This window comes from Plectropomus leopardus, chromosome 13 (assembly GCF_026936395.1).
Source record: "Plectropomus leopardus strain MGB_pleo_1.0 chromosome 13, ASM2693639v1, whole genome shotgun sequence".
Taxonomy (NCBI): Eukaryota; Metazoa; Chordata; class Actinopteri; order Perciformes; family Serranidae; genus Plectropomus; species Plectropomus leopardus.
This window is the reverse complement of record NC_142188.1, coordinates 18,035,451-18,049,666: the sequence shown is the minus strand read 5'-3', so window position 1 is coordinate 18,049,666 and position 14,216 is coordinate 18,035,451. Positions and strand designations below refer to the sequence as shown.

The 14,216-nt window shown below is 41.8% G+C and overlaps 1 protein-coding gene across 4 annotated transcripts in view; it reads left to right on the top strand.

Annotated features, from left to right (window-relative positions):
* slit1a (slit homolog 1a (Drosophila)) overlaps positions 1–14,216 on the top strand; it is a 107,713-nt gene that overhangs the window by 52,149 nt on the left and 41,348 nt on the right. For all 4 annotated transcript variants that reach the window (XM_088086321.1, XM_088086320.1, XM_042501676.2 and 1 more), the window contains exons 5-8: positions 8,776–8,847; positions 9,953–10,024; positions 11,212–11,283; positions 12,090–12,253. In XM_088086321.1, coding sequence (XP_087942447.1) covers positions 8,776–8,847; positions 9,953–10,024; positions 11,212–11,283; positions 12,090–12,253 — 380 coding nt within the window. The remainder of the gene's footprint in view (positions 1–8,775; positions 8,848–9,952; positions 10,025–11,211; positions 11,284–12,089; positions 12,254–14,216) is intronic.

Sequence of the window (14,216 nt, the reverse complement as noted above, 5' to 3'; positions counted from 1 at the left end):
GTCTCAGCTCATCCGTCTTACACACTGTCTCTACTGTTGTAGAGGAATTGTACATTTGCAAGAGGGGTGGTTTGGAGTGGTAGTTTGTTTGGTGCAAATCAGCTTGAAGCACTTCTTGCTTTCCCTGTTTCTGCTGCCATGCTTTCCACTACTACCAGTTTCTCTCCACCCGAACAGTAGTCCAAACTGATCCCAGTGGTCTGTCAGTGTCTGCTGTTATCTACTTGCAGTGAAATGTGAGGTGATTGCATGTAGTGCAAATTTTTAGGAGATGATGATGGTTGCATAAGCTGAGTATGCCTCAACTTTACAGTCGAATACAAGTAATATTAAAAATGTCACAGATTGTAATAAAGAGGAGCCGCTGCACCCACGCCCGCCCCCATATTGTCTGCCAGTTTTCTTTGCAACCACAGTGCCACCATCAATACTACTTGGAAAGCTAAGGGGTAAAAATTGAAAAGTAATCCTCCTCTACTTCAGTCTTGCTAATTTTCATGACAAGTCTGACTGGACACCAAGTCTGAAATCCAAAATCTATAGACGCCTTTGTTTTCTCTTTCCTCAGCACATTTTGATTTCAGGAAAGCTGCTGCTACTGTGCCATAAATGAGCACTAATATAAATAGTTTTGGAATCATTGCTCTGATGCAGATTGAGACATATACACAAACAATTTGTGAATGTCTGGTTTGGTTTGTTTATTTGATTGTATTGCTCTGTTATTTGCAGTTTCTTGAGTCATTTGTTGGTCCATGTCCAGGTTCAGCCACTTCGGTCTGAAAGCCCACAGTTTGTGTGTAGCTGTTTATGCGTGTGTCTACTTGTGGGTTTTTACTGTGCGGGGAGGAAGAAAGTAGTTAGCAGTTAGTGGCAGCACACTGCCATTCTTTTAACAGCCCTCACACACCTCATTAACTCTCTTAATGAGTAAGTAATCAGACACATTCCCCCTCTGTCTTTCTGCCTGTTTCTCCGTCTTTTAATAGAAGAGTGAAATTAAGAGCATTTGGCAAGGATAAACATTTTCTTATCATGCAATCGAGTCCAGAAATCAAGAAAACAAACACCACTTTAGATACACACACTGAAGTAAATGCATTTACACAAGCACATACACAAGCAGCGTACAGGCACCCCTTTTTCAGCATAAGCAGTTATTTGCCAGTATGAAATCTAATCAGTTACAAATAAAGGTGAGATTTTTCCACCAGATATAGTTCTACTCTTTGTTAAAGACAGGGAAAAATGTTTTCTTAACTTGACCTTTTAATGATCTCTGAATATGTAAAAATACAACGCAATAAGTAAGTCGAAGAGAAGAGACAGAGGGATAAAATAAGGGTGAGGTGCTGTGAAAGCAGCAACAGGAAATCTTTGGCCATGTCAGCACTTTTTTTAAGGATAAAGTCAAATGTTTTTATCCAGCACTTTCAGGTCGTTTACTTGATACTGCAGTGTAAACCTTTGAATTTATTCATTTAGTATTTAAAAGGAATAAAAAAAAAAACAGATTTAAAACAGCGAGGGAATAAAAAGTTGACTAACACCAGAGTTAGTTTATCAGAAAAGTGCAAACGTAGACAGAAAAAAGGAAAAAGAAAACAGTAAGTTTGATGGGGGTCATTGAAGGAGAGGCTTCCACACGAATCCCTAAATGACAGCATGTACTCCCCCCTCAGAGAAACCTCTAAAACCGAGACGTCACAACATCAGATCATTCCATCTGATTTACGATCCCCTGTGTCAACCGCTGTTGTCAACCAACTGTGGAGGCAGAGGTTATGAAATCTTTGGGACATGAAAGAAGCAATTGTTTGTGTTCACATGTAGGCTTGTGTGTGCAAGTGTTTGTGCTTGTTTTCATTAATTCATTAGAAGCTGTATATTACATACCCACAAAAGAGTAGTGGAGCCTGAAAGCCCTGATGGCTTTAACCCTGAGGTGCCTGATCCGTTGCAGCATCTCCAGAAACTCCTTCAGCTGTCGGGAAAAAAGGATTAAAGAATTAAAAGTGTGATTTCCATAGGCATAAAAAACATGGTAATCTTTTCACACTGCAGTTTTGATTGGTGGGATTAACATCTCATCAGTTATGCAGCCGCAGAAGGTATTTTGTAATGCAGAGGAGAGTTGAAGTTGTGTACAGTGTTAGTGCAGTGTACTGAGATAGAGATCAGAGGTTAATGATGTGAATCAGACAGGAACCAGACATTACCTTCAACATGCGGCTAATCTCCAGACCAGGCGCCTTGAGCTATGTCTGATAACATTGCTAATTATTCCAGATATAGACTCTGCGGGGATTCTTGTAAATAGGCATATCAGTAGCTGAGTTTATTGTCAGAGCACTTTAAGGCGACTAAACGATACCATTGTTTGTATAAGTGAAACCTAAAAAATCCTGACCGCAGCATGTTAGTGGGCTCTAGTTCATACAGCAAGGACACACCTGAAAACATGTGTGTTACCTCATCATTAGGGCTACAATGGGAATGAACTGTGAGCAACGTCACTTAAAGAGAGCCAGGCTACAATAATAAACTAACTGCCCGCTCCAAAGGTATGTAGTGAATTAAGGTAAATCTGTACCAAGTCAAGGCTGTTTGAACACCACTCACTCTCGCTCTCTCACACACCTGTAATGAAAAAGGACTGGTGGGCATGCTGTGTGCAGGAAATAAGACACAAAAAAAGCTGCAGGTCTGACATCATTACAGCACTCTGTGAGATGCCTGGGGGCCTGGACCGAGGCTGGAGGCTGCAGCCGTGCCTTGGGATAGTTTTCATAGCATTGTAATGAGTCCATGGAAGGAGATTTAGCAGTGGAGAGTACGGCGTGGCTCTGAGGGTTTCCATGAAGCCTTTTACCCTAAACAGAGCTGTGCAAGGGGAGAGAAGTCTGGGGGTTATGACCCATGGTCCTGCTTTTGATACTTAACTTTGTCTGCGCCTGCAGTACTTCACAATATGATGACCCTGAGGTTAGCCGAAGCATGAAGCAACACACAGACTCACAGAGCAGAAAGTTTGCATTGTGTCAGACATGCAAAGGCAGAACAAGCGGCAACCTCCGGGGCTGAAAAATGATGCCAACATAGCAACCTGGTCTCACTCACAACTTGTCAATTACAGATGGTTGGTTAATGGCCCTCTGTGTCAGACATCGACATAGAAGGACCCTTAGCAGCGGAATGAGATGCACTGTGGGGGTGGCAGTTTTTTACAGTCCAGGGAACTAATGTATTATAAAGAGCAAGAAAATCCACATAGGGAAGATGGTCATACAAACTCTGGACTTACACACCGGACATCAAAAGTTAGTCGAGTTATTTTAATAACTCAATAATAGTAGTAGTGCAGCATGCTTTGCTTGTGATGTTTGTCACATTACATAACATTAATAACAACCTCACTTATTTTAGGTCAAACCAATATAATTTATACTAAATCTAACTACATGCTTTTGCTGCCTCAATCTAAGGAAGTAAACCTAAAAAAGTTTATTTCACTACATTGTAAGTACATTGTAAGTTTATGTTGAAAATGACAGTATGCAGTTAACAAGCAGAAACTTGTACATTTTTTGTGAAAATGGAAGTGTTTTTTTTATAAGACACTGCATGCACATTGATGCACTGTCCCTTGGGTGTCCAAATCAAATGTAGGAGGGGTACCTAGAGTGTTACATTTTGAGGGTAGGGCCACTGACCAAACATCAGTGTTTGATGAGTTGGGAGTGAGAATGTGTTGAATGTGCAAGTGCCAAAAACTGCAGTTCATCAGATTGGTCCAAAATGAGCCCAGTTTTAAAATGTCCAACTTTACAGCAGCAATAAACATGGCTATAGCCTGGCACAAAAAAAGAAGAAAAAAGATTTTGGTCTCTCTAGCTAATTTTTTCCCCTTCATAAAAACTCTTTTTAACTCAACTGTTTACATTTTTATTAAGGCTTAAAGTTGTGTATAATTAAGAGTTAACAGTTAAACTGCGGATAGAGTCTCGGGCTTAATCAGATCCACTAAACACTTATCCACAGCCCCACCCTCTTGTCTAAATATGGTCACTTCTTTCTCCAAAGTCCAAGATGGTAACTGCCAAAATGCCAAACTTGAGGCCTCAAAACAGGAGTCCATAAGCCAATGGGCGCTGTCACAGTGACTACATCCATTCATTTTATACAGTCTATGAGGCAAAATGATTTAATGGAGAAAGAAAGGACAAAAAGGAAGGAAACTGTCATTTCTCGCCATGCCAGTTTAACTTTGTTTGGGCTGCTTCTCAAGTGATGCACTGCGGTGGTATTTGCTGAAGGGCTGTAACATTAGATTTACCGTCATGACTCAGTGATGGAGGCCACGGTGGCCAATATCCCTCTTTGTGGTGACTGTTCTCACATAATCATGTCTGTTTTCGAAGGGTTCAGTGCTTCCCTGGAAATCTGCTTCCAAACTAATCAGAAATGTCAAATATCTCAGAGCCAACGCAGTCGGGGCTGAGCTTAAAAAATACCAGTGAGGGGCAACCACAGACTATGTAAAATACAGCATGGTCTCCCACAGAAATGTCCTGTTTGCCGTTTTAAGAATGTGTAAATGCAGAAATGTAGCGTTGCTAAATTTAATATTGCTCTGGCCCCTGTAGGAGTCGAACACGTCGATAAAACCTTAGAGGACGCAGAAGACTGCAGACTCCAAACCATGACCACTGTGATTATTCTGTTATATGTGACAGAGGAGAGAAAGGAACCAGGCAGAGGGAGAAAGGCAATATAAGTAAATGAGAGAAAGGCCGACTTTCTGGCACGATAGATAGCATCATTTGGGGTTGTCATGGGGCTTTTTAAGGGGGGGCACACTGTCCCAGGACAGACGTACAGTTAGAAAGCGACCTCCCACGACCTCAGAATCTAATCCAATCAAACAGCACCAAAAGTGGGAGCATATAGATCACTCCAGCCAATCGTGTTATAGCGTGCTAATAGGATTATGGAGGTTTTAGTGTGAGGATTCCACCCCAGAGCTTTCATTTTACGACTTACACACATAGCATTGTGTTCAGATTGTGAGAGCCATCCTGTCCTGTCTTGTATTCCAGCTTCTCATGCCTGTCGCCATCTCTCTGTCTTCCTCTCCTTGCACCTAGCCTCTGGCGCTCCAACAGTGCTGTCCTAGCACGGCAATGTGTTATCATTTCTTATTGTAACCCAGGAGCGAACACACACGTACAAACACATGCAGAAAAGTCATACCGCACTCCTTGCAGATGTCCGGGGGGAGAAGTCATTAACAGTGTGTCTGTAGTACGCCACTATGGCATCTCCGTGTGTTTGTTGCAGGAAGGTGAGGAGAAGGTGAGAGGACTAATTAGTCATCAGATAGAGTGCAGGACCAGGTAGACCAAAAGCATTCCTCTCACATAGAGCCGCCTTGATAAGAGGCACCAATATAGCCTGGGTGCCAGACTGACTCTTTCAACTCTGCACTTAGGCTGTTTTGCCAAGAGAACAACAAAGAGTTGGAGGGAGCATAACCGTTCTGGCTCCCATGCTTGCTTGTGAGGAGACATGGAGCTGGTTTGATGTTTGGTATATGATCGTGCAAAACGTGACAGACTGACAGAATAGATAGATTATTGTTGTGTAATTGCCTAAATTGCCTGCTAACTGCGATGCTTGAATATCTCTGTGAAAGCAGATGTTACGCAGATCTGCAGAGGAAATAAAACTCCAAAACCTCAGATGATAAAATTAGAATGTGTCATTAGATGGAGTATTTATGCTCTCTTTGAACGCGAGCCAGCAAAGTGTGTGTGTTTCATTTGCACATCTGTACATGCATGTCGCATTTCTAAGAGTAACAGACAGATAAAGCTGTTGTCTGTGCTGTTAAAATCTATTGCAGTCAAGATAATTGGATGGCTTATGTGTTAGTTTATCCAAGGCATAAAGGTGCTCATTTTATGGCCATTCCCACATAGTGTCATCATGTCATGTTAAATACACAGTCATCTCCTAATGAGGTGAGGCAGTGAAAATGGGGCAAGACCCAACAAGTCAACCGCCAACATGCAGCTTGATCTCTACATGACTATTCATACATGAATTCATGTCCTGTTAAATATTGAACTGTATCAACAAACATGCAGAGTATTAAGTAGTATAACACATTTTGCAAAGAAATGCATTCTTATACTTTGGAGAAAAATAAAAACATTTCCTCAAACTTTTAAGCTCTTCCTGGACCAGATATCACAATTTTACTTTAGAGCGATTAACTCAAGAAAAATATGACTGTGGTTTTATTTTTTAAGACATTTGGTTTCCGTCATTTTGGAAATGTTTAAGTGGTGATCAGTTATTGACAATTTCTGGCCATGAGCCTTCATGGATGTAGGTACACCATAAATCACGGACATACTATGATGTTATCATGCAGCTTTGTTGCTGCTTTTGTATATTTTTTGTTTGTTTGTTGTTTTTGTTTGTTTGTTTTCTTTTTGTTTTGTTTTCTCTGCTGACTTGGTAATATTGCAGTGGAGGGAAGGGATGGGCAATATGATGATACTTAGTGACTTCAATTACATGCACAAAATATTCTGTTTTTGCCATTATTCTGAAAAAGGACAGTATTCCTACTAAGCTGTGTACATGGCTAATGAAACTGAATATACCACGGACTCCCATTTACATACAGCTGTGCATACAGTAGTCTGATTAACTCGCCCTAACATGGTGTTTATCATATCAAAATATGAAAAAGTGGAACGGCTGGAGCCACTTTGCTTTTGCATTTTGGTTCTTAGCATCAAAACAGGATTTTGTTTTTTTAAGTTTTGTCTTGGTTGCAGACTTGTTGGACTGTTTGAACATAGCATCCCTCTTTTATTTCTTCAACCCAAGGTTGGTGTTACAATATTTGCGCATATCCCAAACCCTGTTGATATCCAAGTCTTTCATGTTTAATAGTAGGTGTTTCTCTTCTTCTGACCAGACATGTGGGCTTTTTTTTAGGGCATGTATCTCTACTCCAGCCTTGCTGGTTGGCGAGTTGGTTTGTGTACAACATATCAATGACAACACACAGAGCTGACTGTAAACAAGCAAGAAGTCATGTGTCATAAACTGCGGTGAAAACCCAAGCATGTCCAAACAATGCTATTAAAACCCAAATTATACTGGTATATTTGGAAAAAGGCCTAATCAGGAAAATTCAAACTGAGTGCTGTTTGACACGACCTGTATTAAATTCAGAGTATTGTTGTGTTATATGAGTGTGCATGTAAACATAGTCAGTGTACTGTTATGTTTGTATATTCACCCGTTGGTGATTTCTTGCTATTTTATTGTACACTTTTATAGGGAAAAAAAAGATGAGAAAAAATAAATATTATGGCTAAAGTGAACTGTGCATGTTCAAGCAAAATGCCTCATTTTATTTTGGTAAAAGTTCCAACAGTTGCCTTGGATTTAATATATTCAAAACAACAAAAAAGCAAACACACAAATTCCATTTTTTAATTGTGGTGTACTTGGCATGCAGAGCACAGTTTTAATGTCTGCTGCACCATAAAGGCACAACCACCCATTCATTAGATAGATTGCACAACATAAAGGCTGTGGTGTGTTTTGCTCCCTCCTCTTTTGTGTCCCGTTTAAACAACGTATGTGCAATATTCATTCCAAGGAATACTGATGATGACCCGATGGGGACGCTCTGTGAGACTGATGAGTCTTGGGAACTCATTTTACCATTACCCCATGGGGTTTTATATGCGTGGATACTTGTGTGAGTCATGGGAATGCGTACTGTGGTGTATATTAACATTTAAAAAGTAGAAGTCATTAGAGTCTCGTGCAGATCAGTTGTATAGTTTTATAGATTGTGGTGTTGTGCTTCAGCTTTTCTATGGGCGACTATAAGTACTCTGTTTACGTCTGTCCGAGCTGTGGGAGTTCTTCGTGTGTGCGTGTGTTTCAAGACAGGAGCGTCTTTGGCAGCGCCCAGTTTCTCTGTGTTGTGTGTGTGCAGGAGAGGGGCAGAGCCTCTCTGAATGAGGTTAGCTCACCATTTAAACGACAGACAAAAGACTGCTAATTAAAACTATGGCTACTTGTGTTTCACTCACTCTCCTTCCCTCCTCTCCTCTCTGACCCTCCCCTCTCTCACTCTCTTACTTTCCACACACATGCACTTTTCAAATGCCTAATTTGTACCCACCGTTAAACCCTGGACACACACACAGCCAAACAGTAAAAGATAATGTTCTTTGTGCCACAGCGTCTTAATGAATCCACCCCACAGGATCAGATCGGACCCCTCATTGGTCGCTGCCCTGCTGCCCGTTTGTTCGGTCTGTGTGCAGGCAGTGAGTTGGGCACCTCACACCACAGCATGGTCAAGCCACAGAGAACAAATTACAGCATGAATGAACACTGAATAATACAGCCACTATGAAATAACCACTCCATTGTGAGTAGAGTTCTCCATGCAGTACCGCACCTCAGGGTTTTGGCATACATTGGAGAGGGCTTTCTGTTCTGCACCGATGAGTGTGGTAAAAGAGGGAGTGACTGAATAGAGTGTGAATTCTGTTGGTTGAAAAGAATGCTTTAAGCACTGGAAGTCAAACATTTACATAGGAAATTGTGTTAGTATTGCTTAAAAAATGGCTGTATAGCACCTTGTTAAAGACCACACAGTCTGTCGAACCAAACCAAGCCATCCTCAAGGATAAGTTATAGGTTACTAATGCCTACTAATTGTCTTTACAGAGATCTGAGTGAGAACTTCATCCAGTCCATCCCCAGAAAAGCATTCAGAGGAGCTACGGACATCAAAAACCTGTGAGTACTTTTTCCAGCAGCAGTCAATCTACTTGCCCTCCAACTAATGATTACTTTCATTTGTTGATTATTAATAGGTCTACAGAATGCCAGCAAATAGCAAAAAAATGTCAATCACAGTTCACAGACCAAATTATGACTTTAAATGTATTGTTTTGTTTGGTAATTTAAAAGCCAACGTTTGTGATGAGTCACACAGTGTCAGAGAAACACTGATCTCTAACGTGAAACTGCTTTATTCAGTGTCTTTACTGGTTTTAATCAACTGGTGCATTTGTTTGAGAGGAAGAGACCTGTGTGGGTAATTCAGCTCCTAGTAAAAACCTCTGAAACAATAACCACTGAAGGAATCCTAACCAGGAGTTTATGCTTTGCGTATGGAAAGAAATTACAGCTGATAAGAATTTGGTCTTCTTCTAGATGCCACTAAATCCTACACAATGATCCTTTAAAAGATTAATTGATTCTCAAACTAAATAGAGATGAATTTTCTCTGTACAACTAATCGCTTTATTGGCTTTTTGCTCTTGATGTACTGCTAGTTGATAACTCCATGGGATTAGTGATAATAAATCAGTGAAGAATGAAGCAAGATAATCCAGACTGAAGCAAATCCCACTGAAAGCTACTGGAAGTGAACCTCAGAATAGTGCGCTCCGTTCACTATAGTCCCAGCATGTTAACATATTTTTTCTCCTTCATGCGTGAGTTAATGGCCGTCTGTAAGAGTAAAACATCATGTGCGTATTGGTGTGTGTGCATGTTCAGTAGATTTACTCTGATTGCGTAGACTAACTACTTCACACACAAGCAACTCCCCAAAGATGGCTTGTAGCAACTGTGATTTACATCTTCGCCAGATTACACACTGACACACGGAGACATGGGTTTATGAGGTTGCAGATAAATTATCAGCGAAGCCTCCCTTTGCTTCTCTTCTTTGGGGTTACATGAGCTGAGATGACTAAACCAGTATCGATTTACTATAGTCCATCAGTGTACTACTTACTGTATCAATGATTACAACTGCCCCACAGGGAGAGAAAAAGATTGTGTGTGTGTCCTGTGTAACAAAGCCTCACTATCTCTCCTGTGTGCTCTGCAGTCAGCTGGATAAAAACCACATTGGCTGCATTGAGGACGGAGCCTTCAGAGCTCTGAGAGGCTTGGAAGTACTGTAAGTATCTGAAGTGGTGCTATTCATTTAGTCCCACCTTATATCATGCCATTAGTTAAATAAAGACATTGTTTTTCCCTGCTCATAATCATAACTAATACACACACATAGCACAAACCTTTGATTAGTACGGCCTTGGTTATTATGCCAAAATACCCCCAGTGGGCCTCATGAGGGGGCCTATATCATGGAGACCAAGCACCATTAACTCATTGTTCCACACAGTTGACAGCAGCACCCCCCCCTCCCCACATCACATTAACACCCCACCCACTCCTCCACCTCCATTTACACCCCATCCAGCCCTGGGCGGGCCATCTGACAAGAGACTTCCAACCATCTTGATCAAAAATCCCATTCAAGTGAGCGTTCCACCCCGGGTGCAGCGGTGACCATGTTGTGCAGTTTTTTAAACATTCAATTAATCATCCCTTGTCAAAAATCATAATCACAAGCCTCTGTTAGAGCTCTCCACCTGAAACAATGAAGACTATCAGTGCCGGTCGGGGGACAAAAGCACTTTGACAGCCTTGTTATTTTTATGGTGAAAGAGTGTGTTGTTCAAGTGTGTTTGTGTTTTTTTTTTAGGGGGTGGGGAGACAAAAGCCATTAACTGCTTTCATGACATGGATGGATTGCAGATGTAGTGATAGGTTTGTCATAATGGTGAAAGAGGGGATGGGGGGGGTTGTTTTGGTGGGGTGTGTGCATAGGTTTTTATGGGGGAGGAGGACAGGTTGTGTTAAAAGGGGGAGCAGCTTGAAATATGGTCGAGGGTTATTAGGCTGATTGAAATGACCTGATTCTCTCTTTGCAGCTGATGCCCAAGGTTCGACCTTGTGTGTGTGTGTGTGTGTGTGTGTGTGTGTGTGTGTATTGCGTGTTTCTGGAACTACAAGTTGGGGCGCTTGCGATATTGCTTTGTGCATGCATTTGTGTATATTTGCATGCACGACTGTACATGTGCGTGGGAGGTGCGAGGGCTTCCCATCTGCGTGGAATGAGGTGTTATATTCCCAGTGGGATGCCACAAAGAGAGACAGAGGGAGAAGAGAAGAGAGAGGGGGGTTGATTTAAAAAGATGCAACGGAAACAGGACAACCGCAGCAAAACTCTTTTTGAAGTATAAATATAAAAATTTCTGCTCTGCACTGCAGATGTGACTTTGTTTGCTCTTTTTATTTCAGAACGCTGAACAACAACAACATCAGCAGCATCCCCGTCTCCAGCTTCAACCACATGCCCAAGCTGCGAACCTTGTAAGTCACACCTTTCCCACCACAATGCTCTCTACCTCCCTGGAGCGGAAATAAAACTATATTTCCCATGTATGCAGACATGGTGGAAAGAGAGTTCAGCACTTTCTATCCCGTACGATCTCAATGGGAGTAGATAGTCTCATTCCAGGCAGTGTTGGGGGGCAGCCATAACCACAGAGCACCACAGAGGGGTCTGTAGCAATGCCAGGGGCCATTATCTCCTCCATCTAAACACACACACAACAACTGGCCCAGATAAACGAAAATAACTCCAGAAGTCCATTGTGTATTGTGCATTGTATGTAATTACTAAATCTGAAATTATGTACAAATTAAAACAATTATGCCTGCTGAAACTCTCAGAGCCGTGACTCCACTGCTCTTGTGGTGGCTCTTTGGGCTTCACTCCTGGTGGGGTTATACTAAATAGCTTTTTCTGTATGTGTGTGCACTATGTGTCTGTGTGCACATGGGTTTGCAAGTTAGCGTACGTGCTCCAGAGGTCCACCGCACCACAGTGAGAGTTATTCTGGACAGGCACAGCATTCCAGGAATGCCGTGTTTGGAGCATTGGGTTTAGAAAAGTCCTCTTTAGTGTTCCTCCTTTTTTCGAATGTGCCATTTACAATCATCCATGTAGCGTATCATTTAGTGTGTTTTGCCGCAGGGATTGGATATGATTCATTCTCAGAAAGAATAGACACTTTTGTGTCTATATGTGTCCATTGTTGGTGGTATTTTAGATAGCAAAGAAAGGCCGAAAAGAGTTTTTTAATGCATTTAATTGTTTATCTTTTTTTTTACAGCCGGCTCCATTCCAACAATCTGAACTGTGACTGTCACCTGGCGTGGTTGGCTCAGTGGCTCAGACAGAGGCCTACAATTGGTCTATTCACACAATGTACCGCCCCCTCTGAGCTCAGAGGACTCAATGTGGCGGAGGTACAGAAACATGAATTCAGCTGCTCAGGTAAGACTTTAGATTTTGCTCTGTTTAATACAAATATTCCAAATATTCGATGAATATATATATATATATATATATATATATATATATATATATATATATATATATATATATATATAAAACAAAAGCCAGAGACTGTGTCATATTAAGTTGCCATGAGCTGTAAATACACCACAAACAGAAGAGATAAGATATGATTATCACAGAGCTTTACGGGGCAAAGCCTGTTCTCATCCCTGCTGCTGCATTACGTCCACTGAAACCTGTACCAGAGTACTGTACTGTGAAAGTCAAGAGCGCTCAATCTGAAGGAAAAAAAAAATGGGGACCAAAACGTCCCCAGAAGTACAATGCACAGCACACTGACTAGCAAAAATAAATAAACTGCTCGACTTGAAACAATCTCAGCTGACCAAGGGGTCTCCAACCGATGATTCAAATCTCTGACTTCCAAGAAGCAGCTCTAGTTACGACACGTGTCTTAGCCAACAAGTTGCACCTGAACACACCACAAAGACTACAGCCAGCGGCCAACTAACTTGTATGTTCTGCGCCTGTATGAGAGGAAATATTTCAATAGCAGCAGGTGGCAGTAGTCTATATCCTTCAGTCAGAAAGGGAAATCAAAAGGTTGGATTCAAGATGCTACTTAATGCATTAATGACACAACTCAATGTTAAACGAACAAAGAATATTTACCATGCGCTTACAATAAAATGCAAAATGCAAACATTAGCATATCGTTTTAAACTGTCCTACCAAATGATACCTTTGTTTCAATCTCTTGACTTACTGTTTGTTTGCTTTCTTCTCTTCCATTTCTCTGCTCTTGCACTGACCTTAACTACCGACAGAATGACAATTCACAGATAGACTCTGCCATCTCTGCCGCCCATTTAACATGCAAAATTTGCCGGAAAAAAAGTCAACAAGGGCCCACTAGTGCCAACGACGCGGGACACTGCAAAAACTAAAAAAAACTTGTGTCCAGCTGGTCAACATACAACAGTGGCTGTTGGCTTGGTGTTTCAGGGCCCTCATACCACAACAACACTGCATTCATATTGTGCATTGTTTCTCTAGTCATTTCCATGTTCAGTGGATAGTGAAGCTAGTTTAACAGCATCTCAAAAAAGGATGAAAGGGCAGTCTTTTTGCCAGTACTTTGATCAAATTATTCATGCCAAAACCTCCCTGTACTGCCTAGCAGTTATTCTCCTCCCACCATTCCCGCTGTGTTTTTGTGTCAGTGTATTCACCTGGCAGCCACCTGACAGTTCCTCTGCCCCCGGGCAACCTCACGGCTCTCCTCTGGCCCTTTCATGTGTCTCCAGCTTTCAGGAGCTGGCAAGGAAATGCCATGACATATATATAAAACACACAGCTGGAGCAAAAGCTGCCCCCACTGACTGTAGTAGCCCTCACTTCTCTGTTGTCATTATGCATGGCCTCTCGACTCCTCGCACACAGATTATTTGGCTTTTAACTTTCTCTTTTGCTGTGTCTGTGTGTGTTTGTGTGTGTGTGAGAGAGAGCGAGAGACAGAGAGAAAGAGAGCGAGAGCACGTGTGATATGTGATGGGGGTTATCATATCAGGACAATGGAAAAACAGCATGAGAACCTCCACTCCCTACAAGGCCATCTCACTTTCAACACCAGCTGCGAGGAGTGTTTGCATCTACGTTTGTCCCCCTCTCACTCTCTCTCTCTCTCTCTCTCTCTCTCTCTCTCTCTCTCTCTCTCTCCATGGGTTGTGATTTTTACACAGCCATACGGCGTGACAGCACAGATCATTAACTATTCATCGCCCAGGGAAAGAGACTCAAAGCGTGGGAGTGTAACGATTCCAGATAGGAAAGGGGAGCGGTGGGTGTCAGGAAAAACTTTGGAGTCTGGTAGGATGCAGATACAGAAAGTTGATGTTTTGCATGAAGGGGCATTGCAGCTCATGTAGCATGCTGATAT